Source organism: Planococcus citri, chromosome 2, assembly GCF_950023065.1.
Source record: "Planococcus citri chromosome 2, ihPlaCitr1.1, whole genome shotgun sequence".
NCBI classification, from domain to species: domain Eukaryota; kingdom Metazoa; phylum Arthropoda; class Insecta; order Hemiptera; family Pseudococcidae; genus Planococcus; species Planococcus citri.
The window spans coordinates 13,696,248-13,708,755 of record NC_088678.1 but is presented as its reverse complement, the minus strand read 5'-3'; the positions used below and the strand labels follow the sequence as shown (position 1 = coordinate 13,708,755).

The 12,508-nt window shown below is 32.9% G+C and overlaps 1 protein-coding gene across 1 annotated transcript in view; it reads right to left on the bottom strand.

Moving 5' to 3' along the window:
* The window catches only part of LOC135834756 (GTP-binding protein GEM-like), a 239,739-nt gene extending 227,765 nt beyond the window's left edge, over nt 1-11,974 (bottom strand). Inside the window, exon 1 of the mRNA XM_065348723.1 lies at nt 11,255-11,974. Coding sequence (XP_065204795.1) covers nt 11,255-11,761 — 507 coding nt within the window. The 5' untranslated portion in view covers nt 11,762-11,974. The remainder of the gene's footprint in view (nt 1-11,254) is intronic.
* Between the last annotated feature and the right edge of the window lie 534 nt (nt 11,975-12,508).

Genomic DNA, 12,508 nt, shown 5'->3' with positions numbered 1-12,508 from the left:
GCGTTTTTTTTTTTGATTTCTACAGTTTTCTTTTTTATGACCAGATTTCCTGCAATTTGTACAGAATAGGTTTGAATTTTGGTTTCTATTTTGGTTTTGTGAGGGATTATAATTTTGCTGGAAATTGGGTCTATTGAAAGGGTATCTAGGCACTTGAGAGAGTTGTTGCCTATTTGAAGAAAAGAAGGGTCTAGATGGGAGAGGTCTCAATGGAAAAGGTCTAAATGGAAAAGATCTAGGTGGAAGTGGTCTCGGAGTAAAAGGTCTTTGAATTATTGGTGGGAAATTATATGGTCTAGGAGTTCTGATTTGGTACTGGAAGGGGGTTTGATTTTGGGGATTAAATGGATATATTGGCCTAGATCGTGGCCTAAATGGTAAGAAATTTGGCCTTCTCATCAGTGGTTCAGGTTGAATATTCAATTGGGACAAAGACTGGGAAATTTTTTCAACTGTGTTATTATTATTTTTGAGAGCACAGAGCTCATTTTCTACTTTTTTCAATCTGTCACCTTGATCAAAATTTTTTCTGTAGTCCAATAAATTTTTTGAACATTCATATTTTTGAATGTTTTTACGAATTTTTTCTACTGTATCATTGTCAGAAAGGGAGATAGCCTTGAGAATTGTTGGGTTTAGGCCTCTTAAAATGTGTTTACATTTGTCTTCTTCAGGCATATTTTCATTGATACTTTTGCATAAATTCAAAATTTCTGTTAGGTATTGCAATGTTTTTTCATTTTCTTTTTGAAACCTAGTAAAAAGTTTACTCTGATTAAGATCTTTGTGAGCCTTCTCATTAAATGCTGTTAAAAATTGGGGTTTTAATTCACTGAATTTTGTTTTACGATCAGATATGTTTTGAAAGACCTCTAAAGCTAGGTCAGTTAAAAACATTGGGAAGTATTTTGCTTTATCTTCATCTCCCCAACCATTCGCAGTTGAACAGAGGTCAAAATTTTCCAAAAATTTGTATAGATCATCATCAAAACCAGAGAATTTGTCTGGGTGGAAAATTTTATCTTTATTAGCCATGTCTGTTTGAATTTTTTTATTTGAGGTTTTTGTAGTTTGGTATTTAATCAAATTGGCGTAAATTTGTTTGGCATAAATATTATGCTTAGTACTTTGGCTACAATATGTTCTTATACAATTTCTAATTTTTTCAATATTAGATTTGGGGGGGACTTCTAAGGTCAAGATTTTTGCAATGAATTTTGCTTCAGTTAATAATAGATTTGAAAGCCAACCTGTAGATGTTTTATCTAATTTTGGAAGGGTGCAACGGCCAAAATTGTTATTCCAAACTTATCTGATAAATTTTCCAATTTTTCGAGGCATTCGCGAATTTTCTCAATAATATTTGGCTGTGCTCGGTTTTTTGATTTTTGTTTATGTACTCGCTAAAATTTCATTTTTTTTTTCATTCCTTTTCGATTCGTTATACGTCAATATACTTTAATTTTTCATATTAATTTTTTATGTACGCGAATTCGCGAAATTTATAAAATATCTATTTTTTCATGTACTTTTCATATTTTCTTTATAAATGATTTTGTTTAGATGACGATTTTTTATTTTTGTATCGTCATGTTGGTTACATAAATGGGGGCCCGTCCGGGATGGAAACGAAACGGTTTGTAATTTCGTTTTACATATTATTTTGTTTTTAACTGTTTAAAAAAATGTTTGATCCAAGAAGTGATTTGGTTGAAATTTTATACCAAAATATAAACATCTGTATCGTCTGTACGTATCTACGACTACTATCTACAACTATGTTTTCTCCGCGGAGTTTGAATACGCCGAATGCGTCGACCTTGATATTACGTCACTACCTCCGATTTCTGTCAAATGAGTCTGCATAATTTGCCAAATTCGTTCGATTTTCTGCAATTATCGATGTCGTTTTTTCTCAGCCTGAACCGCCAGCACTTGTGTCAATTGATTGGTAATAATATTTCGCTGTTTTCATTTATTTCATTCAGCTCATCACCACTCAGGTCATCACATCATCGTTTTCATTTGGTATTCAAGTAGACCTGGTATTTATATTTTGAAAAAATATGTTTTTGTAATTTTTGTTTATTCGCAATGTTTTATTTGATAAATCGTCAATTTATTTTCACATACTTAAAACCCACGATATTACGTAATTAATTATTTTTTTTTTGAAAATCGATTGATCAAGGTAAGAAATGGAGGAATTTTCAAATAATCCAAAATTGTTCAATTGTCTCCTTACATTAACTAAAACTTTGATAAGACTTCATAATCATCTAGATTTATCAGAAGGTAACAATATCCAAAATGCAAATCAGTTAGATTTCTTGAAAAGATTTTATTACTCTGGTTTATTAGCCCAAAACAATGAAAAAGGTTTTTATCAGCCTTTTCCTCATCAATTACCTCAAATACCTGTGTCAAATTTTATAGAAACATTTAAAGGTAATGTTAATTTGTCTTCGAATAATGCAACCGATAATTATGATTCTACAAGCTTAATTCAAATTTATGAACAGAGTTATGGAAATTATCTCAATTTCAATGATACAAAAAGATGTCTTTCCGAAAATAAGGAAATTAATGATTTTATTGAACCAAAAATTGTACCTGTTTCTCAAGTTTACGAACAAACTTATGGAAATTATCTTGATTTAAGCCATGTAGGTACCAGATTTTCTAATTTTCACAAAAAACCAGATCACGTAATTATCGATATGTCTTTTATGGATGATTTTTGTGAGGAAAAAGTTTCAAGCAAATCTTTAGAACTTGTGAACGAAAGTACAAATAATTTCCAACTTGAAATTTTGAACTCAGACAAAAATCACGCATGTGATTTCACTCATAATTCTTTGAGAATGGAATTTAAAATCATTGATGATTTTCCCAAAGCAGAAAACTCAAATAATTTTTGTCCTGATTTTTCACCAAAGTTTGAAACTTGTGAGATAAAAATATCTGAAAAGGCTCATTCAGTTGAGAATTTTTCGGAGATTGAAAATATTAACATAGTTGAGATATCTGAACCCTCAATTTTATCTCAAGTTTGTTGTGATTCGGAAAACTATGTTTTCAGTCCAAGTTTTTTTGAATTTGATTTGTTAAAACTAGAAAATGAAATATTTTTTGAGCCAATCATGTTTGAGTCGTCTTCAAATAGTGTTACTAGACCACAAACTTCAAACTTGATAAATTTAGGATCGCAAATTCCAAAAGTTCATGATAAACTAGTTTTAGATGTAACTATAAGTGAGAACTCTCACGAATCCAACATGTCTGAAGATCTTAAAGTTGAAATCAAACTTATAAATCCTTTTTTCAAACTTGTCAATAATTTTGACACAAAATTTATAATCATCAGTATAACAAAACGTTATTTAAAAATGATTTTTGATAAAACCGAGCTCTCTTATTTTACTGCATTTTCTCATGCAGGGGGCAAGTCTGTATCTTTTGTAAAACCATTGCAGGATGATAATTTTTGTGGATATAATAAAATGTTCGATGATCAATCGATTTTGAAATTTATTTTGATTTCCCTGAAACGCAAAAGGAAAAAATGTTTTTTAGATCTTAATGGTTCGCTTTCCTCTGTAAATTTATTCGCTCAAACTGCTCGAAGTTATTGATTTTTCTGATCAATTAATTTTTATTCTTGAAATGAAAATGATAAATTTTTTCTGATTTAGTGGCATTTCTATGCACATCTTTCTGATCCAATTTTCCAACTTTCCAGTTTTTCTTCCTATTTTTTCCTACTTATCTTTTCGTTTTCCTTCGTTTTCCTTTCCTACTCTCTGGAATGGGGTGAGGGACTTTTGTCCAAGCCTTACATTCCAGAGAAGGTGGCAGACCATGGTGCAGGCTCGTTGTTTTCCATCTACGCGAGTCTCACGTTGGTGTCACTCTCTTCTCCTATTTTTTTATTTTTCCATGATGTCTCCCGGTTTTTGTCTCTTTTTCCTCATACTTAATATTGTCCTATATATTTTTGTTTTTTTTTTTTTTAAATTTATTGTTTTGTTTAATTTAGAACGCGATAAAATTAATTTAGGTAATTTTTGATTGTTTATTATTATTTCACAATTTTGTTATTTTCATCTATGGTCAATTCAATTTTCTCTAAGCTTGCTTTGAGAAATTTGAATTAGCCAGGGGGCATATGCAACGGCCAAAATTGTTATTCCAAACTTATCTGATAAATTTTCCAATTTTTCGAGGCATTCGCGAATTTTCTCAATAATATTTGGCTGTGCTCGGTTTTTTGATTTTTGTTTATGTACTCGCTAAAATTTCATTTTTTTTTTCATTCCTTTTCGATTCGTTATACGTCAATATACTTTAATTTTTCATATTAATTTTTTATGTACGCGAATTCGCGAAATTTATAAAATATCTATTTTTTCATGTACTTTTCATATTTTCTTTATAAATGATTTTGTTTAGATGACGATTTTTTATTTTTGTATCGTCATGTTGGTTACAAGGGGGGTTGGAGAGTTTGAGGGAACAAATTCTCTAAAAGAATTATCTAAAAGTTCTGAATCTGAATCAGAAGTTTGAGTAGATATATTCAATTGTGGGCTTGAGGTACTTGGGGTAGAATTATCTTCTGTGTTATTATTTTCAGTTTTGTTTTCAATATTATTTTCTGTTTCTTCAACAGGGGGATTCATTAATTTGAGGGAAATTTAAACATTAATTTAGGGCTTGTTTTAATATTTGCATATAGGACTGTGCAATTTTGAAATTTTTCTTTTGAAGATTCTGGTTTTTCAACAAAGACTACTTTAGGTTTTACACTGGGGAAAAATGATTTTCTTTTATAAAAATCAGAAGCTTCCTGTTCAGAGGAGAAAATTAGTTTTCCTTGTTTATATTCAGTTTTTCTAGAATTTAAGGGTACTGATTCAGTAGTGGATTGGGGGGTTTGGGAAAAGAAACACTTCAACTTATTAAATGAATTCATAAAAGACATAAGCTAGTAATTATTGTTTTTAAAATATCAACTATGTTATTAATCACATTAATTATCAATTTAATGAAACTTTTGTACATACCTTGATTATGAAGAACTCGAAAAATTTCAGAAAAATTCGGAAAATTCAGGAAAATTTTGAAAATTTACGAACTTTTTATAAAAATTTACTTGAAAAACGCACTTTCAAGTTTGAAAATTGATAGAATCGAAGTATTTGCTTGATTCTTGAAAAATTTCAGAAAAATTCACGAAAATTTATGAAATTTGAAAAAAATTTGCTTTAAAAAACACTTTAAAGCTTGAAAATTTGTAAAAATTTGAAAAAATTCATTCAAAAGAACACTTTAAGTTTGAAAATTGATAAAAATCACGAAATATTTGCACTACAAATCACTTTAAAGTTGGAAAATCGCGAAATATTTGCACACAAAAGCACTTCAAAGTTTAAAAATCGAAAATCACGAATTATTTGCACCAAAAAAAAGCACTATCAAGTTAAACTTTTAGTCCGGGCGCCATTTTGTGATGACTTAATTACCCTTTTTAATTAATTACGCACTTGGTATCAATTTACTTTAATTTATAAAAGCACAAACTTATTTATATAAAAAGTTACATTAAAGCACAAAAGATTAGCTTAGGTGTTTTACATGTAGGAAGACTGACTGAATGAACCAATATTTCGATAGTATTTATACGGAACTTTTAGGTGCCAGGGTGGTCAAGTAGCCTGGACAATAAGTAATCGGAGCTGATACATAAGTTGCAAGTTATTGAAAAGCTGGGTTATAGGATAATCTACTTGAAGCGCCATATCTATGTTTTACTGGAGTTGGCCTTGTGTAAAGGCAGGAGCGGATTGCTGATAGTTTAGCCAGTTTATAGTTCAGTCAGCTTATGGCTTAGTCAGTTTATGGATTGGGTGGTTTATAGTTTAGGCAGTTTATATATTTTCGTCATTACAGTAGATTTTAACTTGATAAGAAATATTTATTTTCATGAAATTACACACACAACATTTCGGCACACAGTGCCTTCATCAGGTGATGCGAAAAGACTGAACACTAGTGGAATAATACAAGTACGTAGAATCAAGTAAAAGAGATAAAAATACCTAATTGAATTGTACCAGAGCTTTATACGAGTTGAAGCCTGACACATCGGTCTTTTTGTTGATACAATTCGGATTACTTAAAATATGTAGGACCTCGGTAGTTTTTCTCTTTTGCAAATTCCCACAACCCCTGTGTAAAATTTTAGCTTGGTCAAAATTAAATTTATGATTGTATTTTACAGAATGTTCAGAGAGAGCAGTATTAGTTTTTCCATTTCCAACATCCAAATTGTGCCTATAGAGTCTGTCTCGGAGATGCTGTTTCGACTCACCAATGTAATCAACATTACAGTTGTTACAGCCGACAAACCATCTCGACTTTCAGTTTGAGGTCGAGTTTTGATCGAGTAGAAATCGGCAAATATTTTTGATCATTTTTTTGACAGTTTTGAGAATCGACAAAAAATATAAAAATAATTACTTAACTGATAGTTTTCAACAATTTTTTAAAAAAATGTAAGATTGATGGAAACTTGACCCCAAATCATCCTTTATTGTAGTACTTGAATCGATCACAATTTCATGATGAAAATTCAAATCGATTTCAGGTCGATTTCTTGCTGAGGACCTAAACTTGACTGCAAATGTTTGTTGATTTTGTTTTCTTTATAGGCATCAATTATGCAAACAAAAGTTGAAGTCAATATTATAGGACGATTTTTACCAAGTCATAAAAATGATGTGAAAATTGATTAAAAATTGTTCTAAATTTGTGATATCATAATCGATGCCTTTTTTAAAATTTCAATGCTGGATCGATTTTTTACCAATTTTTTGCTCGAATGAAAATATGTGAAAAATTGATTCAAAATTGTTGCAAAATGGTAGTAAAATTGATTACTTTTTAAATCATAAGTTGGATCTATTTTTCATCACTTAGAAATGAAAATGGCGAGAAAATTGATTAAAAATTAATGCATATGTGTGCTGTTGTAGTCAATTGTTTTTTTAAGCTTCAAAATTTGAATCAATTTTTCATCGATTTTTCAATGAATTGAAAATAGTCAAAACTTGTCACAAAATATTCATCAATTTTTTTCTTAAAAATATAAAATTTTTTCTGCACATTGAAGTTGGAGTTGATTTTGACTCATTTTTGCTGAGAAATGAAAATAGTATGAAAATCGCTTCAAAATTTTATGGTTGATTAGCAGCACAGTAGTAGTAAAAGTAGACCAAAAATTGATAAAAAATAGACATAAATTATTTATCGCTGACATCATTTTACTACTCACAGATAAAGTGTGTAGCAAAAACTATAAGTAGTTTTTCAAAAAACTTCAATGTTGGAGAAAAGAAGTGTTATAACATTTCACTTCATTTCTAAGGGGTCATCTAGATCCAATTTTTGAGTCAAGAAAGAGTCGAGGAGCAGGGATTTTTCCCATCAAATCATTTTAAATATCAATTCACAATATAATATTATGTATTTGCATTAATATGCACTAGAATATGAAGAGCAATTTTCTGAAGATTTAAGGTCGTTTTTCATAAGCTCGACACAAAATTGATCAGAAAAATGTGTCAATAGAATGTACTCGAAACCATTGACACAGATATTGAGTCTATTTTGCATCAAATCACAAAAAAGTGTTGAAAAATCAACTGAAAAACTACACACACTCTTCGAATTATCGACACAAAATATGTGGCGATGCTCAATATGAAATATGCTTGATGGTAAATTTGGGTCAATTTTATACCAATAATGTTCGAGAATTGGTCGATTTTATGCCGAAAAAAATGATGAAAAGGAAATAAATTGATTCAAATTTGACTTAAAATTTGAGTCAACTCGACCCTATTTTTTTTTCAAGATTGTGTAGAGGTGGCTTGTCGGGTTTTTTGGTTTATTGCCAGAGTGAGTGAGTAATAGAGGAAGTTTTTTGTTGAAAGAAAGCTTTTACTTGAGATTCTATCATTTTGAACGGATAATCATTGGCTAAAGCTACGTTGTAAATTTCATCAATTTTTTCTTTATAAAAACTGGCATTGGAGAGACCAAGAACCCTGTCCATGACATTTTTCAAAACATTAATTTTTTGTTTAGCAGGTTGAAACGAATGAAAATTCACCAATCTGCCACTAGCTATGGGTTTGGTGTAGTGTTTGGTCAAAAAAAGGTCCTCAGTAGTTATAATCTGCACATCTAGAAACAAAATAACACTAGAGTTTTCCTTTTCAATCGTGAAATTTATACTATTATGCAGAGAATTTGCAAATTCAAAAAGCTTATCAATTTTGTCTTTTCTAACATAAAATAGGCTGTCATCTACATATTTTCTAACAAACATAATTTCATCCTTAAAATTATGTATAAAGCTCTGGTACAATTCAATTAGGTATTTTTATCTCCTTTACTCGATTCTACGTACTTGTATTATTCCACTAGTGTTCAGTCTTTTTGCATCACCTGATGAAGGCACTGTGTGCCAAAACGTTGAAGGTGTAATTTCGTGGATATAAAATATTTCTTATCAAGTTAAAATGTACCTATTTTCTCGTGTTTTTTTTTTCAAAAAACTCTTCAATAAAGAAGATATGGTCAGACACAGCAGTGAGCAAGGCTCTGAAGATAAGGCTGGTAAATGCTCTAGTTTTCTCTGTGTTTCTCTACGCTTCGGAAACTTGGACAGTACGTGAGGGAGACAGAAGAAAAATTGATGCTCTTGAGATGTGGTGCTGCAGGAGAATGCTTCAGATCCTATGGACAGAGAAAAGGACCAACAACGTGTCTGTCCTAGGAGAAATCTGTGTCCAGAAAAGATTGTAGGCAGTGGTACACAGCAGAATCCTCTAATATTTTGGGCATGTCACAAGGGCAGATGCCACGGAGTCCCTGTTCATCCAAGGCCAGGTTGAGGGAACAAGAGAACGAGGACGATCCCCCACAAGATGGACAGACTCCATTCGGAAAACCATTGGACGCAGCTTCCCAGCTTGCGTCAGGAGCGCCCTAAATAGAGACAGCTGCATGGAGGGAGCTGGTGTATCGTGTCACAGAAACGGCAGTCGTTGCATCATAGTCACAATACCCCTGGAGGGGTGAAACGGCACCAAGAAGAAGAAGGCACTTACATACGTGAAAAAACTGAAGTTTGATTTCACATCGAGGTTTTTAAAATTGACTGAATTTCATTTTGACATTTTTCTATTGCAATATTTTGACAATATTTTTCGAAAACTAATTAACACACAAATCCATTGACGAGACCCCCAGAATGGCTCAAAATTACCCTCACTTAATCTAGTAGGTTGAAAATAGGATACAAACTCTACATTCTACCCCGATTTCATCACATTTGCGTTTTTAAAATAAAAAAATTAATCAAGTTGGAATGTTCAAAAATTCACCAAAAATTGGAAAATGATATTTACCTAGCTCTTAAAATTTGGACGGGTGATGCATTTTTGGACACTTTTTTGATTTTTCTATTGTTTGGTTCCAAAATTTATCTGTAGATTAGGATAAGCTACGTCTCGTGTTAGAATAACCTACTTAAACTTCCAAAAAAACAACCTGAAAACTTACGTTTAGCAACAGGCAAAGTGACTGAAAAGGGTGAGGAGTAAAATTGAAAAAAAAATTATTCAATTCTGAGAACCAACTTTTATCGTAAATCCAATTTGAAAATTTCTGAACAAAGACCGGATTTCTATATTTAGCTTTCTATGCTCTTTTTATAGTGTTTTTACATCTACCTGCTTGCGTTTTTTTCCAATTTAAGTACCCAGGTAACTCTCTACAACTAAATTACCAGCCCTCCTCGTAAGTAAAAAACTTTCTCATCGCGACACGAAATCCAACAAAGTTGACATAAAAAATAAAATCAATTGTGAGGGATTTTACATTTGATGAGCCATTTTAAAATACAATTTTATAACTACAGTAAAAATCCAATAAAATGCAGATGATAAAACTCGATGCCAGCGCAAGGGAAAACGAGGATGAAAAAAAGAATAAGAATAAGAGAACTAAAGTACGTATATAAGGTAAGGTATTTGTATGTACAATACGGCAGGACGAAAAACTCGTTCAATTATTTGCATATTCGATACCTACAACAAGAAGGTGGTAATGGTTCGATCCACCTTTGGTATTACGAGTATTATACTCATAGCTCGGTTTACCGCAGATTTGCATGTTGTTGTTGTGGTCTGTACGAGACTGCGAGCCAATTATCTGGCCACTTAAGTTGAAAAGATCCCTATACAAGTTTATTCGCATAGTATATGGTAAAGTAGTTCGAAAAAAAAGAGTTCAATTTCTATGAAACGATATCATATATAACCGAATGAGTGGGTTAAATGGTATTCGTAGTATCTCCGACGCATTTACCTTTTAAATATTTGATGGTTTGAAAATTTAATTTTTACACCGTTTAAGAACTCGGTATACTTAGGTGCCTTTTGGGATTGCGTAGACTCTCTGTGCGAAGGCTTTTGAAATAAACACGTTAAAATATATACGCGAATGCTCCGTTCGTCGTCGTCGGTGCCAAAGTACGAGTGTAAAAGGGGGGTGGGGGGTATTTTTTGTTCATGATGGTACTTTTTAAGTGAAAAAATTGAATTGTTCGAGGAAATTAGAACGTTTTCGTATCTCGAGGGGATAAAATGGGTTTTCTACCTTTGACACCAGGTGTCTCGATAATCCCGTTCTTACGTTTAGATTGGCAAAAAAAAAAACACTGCAAAGATGAAAAAAATCCAGTAACAATCCCGTACAGCGAACGAAACACCACCAGCGACTTTTAACGCTCTCACCTTCAACGAGCGGAGAGCAAGACGAGGAGGATGAGGAGGCGAATGAAATAAAATTTAAATCCGAAATCCGTCTAAATTGATCTACGGCTTCTCTCTCGGTGTGATTTTTTTTCCATACCGGATCCATACGATTACTTTAATTATATTTTTAGGCGCGATAATTTCCCCAATGGCGGTCTTTTAATAGGTCGACAGGGTACGTGACAGTATTACAAATACGAGCCACAGTTTTACTTTGGGATTACCGAGGTACCATTTCCGCCTCAAGATACGTGCTCGTCGAAAAGACATAGTGAGGGGGAAAAAAAACACAACATCCGATACCTTGGGATATGGCGATGAAATCCTCTGTGGTATGTATGAAATTTTGAAACATTGAAGCTTACCTTTTGCCTGGAAACAGTGGGCATCGAAGCTGTCCGATTTCTCTGCGGAGTGGCCGTCGTAATGGCGCATTTTCTGCCCCCGGTGGGGCGAGGTGATACGGAACGTGGAGGTTTATCAGCGTGTAGGAAATTTGATACTTCGATGGTCGGCTGAGGAACAGCGATGGATGAAGAACGTCTTCGAGCGACAGCTGGCGAATGAAGCGATTCGTAGTATTCGTACGTTTTTAGAAACTGATCCTCCGAATTATCTTTTCGTTTTCTATGGAATGATCTACGTGTTTCGTAGGTTCGATCGACCATCAATGTTTTAGGTCTTTTGTACGATTCTTTGAATATTTTCTCTTCTTTTTCGCTCTTCGGTATGACTTTTTCCTCCAGTAACGATACCAACGATTCTTCGGCATCTTCGTTTAGGTTATTAAACAACCTATAGAAGCTTTCGGAAAACGTCGACAAACTGGTATCCATGTTGATCATCGATGATCGTCTAGAGCTCGCTTTCATAATTGCCCCCTATAAAATCACCGACGCGACACAATTCTCGATCTATAGCGATTCACATCTCGTAAGCCGAATTTTCACACGAACCGATCGAATTTTGTGGATTACGTAGTCGTAATATTATTACGTCCACGATATCGTAATCTCGTACCCGCACGTAACGATAAAACTACTGAAGCGACTCGATAATACCAACTGACGATTCAACAAGCGGTATGCTTCGAGATTATGTATCGCTTATCTGCCAACAGTCTCGCGCAAGCGCCCCGCCGCCTTGCTCCATCTTACTATACGAGTATAACAACGGCTGATTTCGATGAAATGAAAATTACCCCAAGACGAGAGCAAAAGTATTCGTACGGTGGTGAGGTGGTTTCTTTATGCCACGAGGGTGTTGATGATGATGGGAGGAAAAAGAAGCGAGGAAATCCTGTAACAAAAAAATAATACACAAAAATATATAAAAACACGTCTCCATAGTAATGTTTTATTTGTAATAGTCTCGTGCGCGTAGTACTTGATCACGAATTCGTGAAATTCGCGGCGAGGCTCGGATAGAGAATATACGAGTGCTGGAGAACGAAAATTCAAATTTTTAGTAAGCTCGAGTTGTTTTTAGATTTTCGACAAATTTTTTATTTTGGAAAACAAAATTCAATAGGGATCAAATATGTACTACGTAAAATATTGGAAGAAAATGAACGAAAATTATAGCTGTGTAAAAGCAGAAAAAACGTAATATTATTTAGG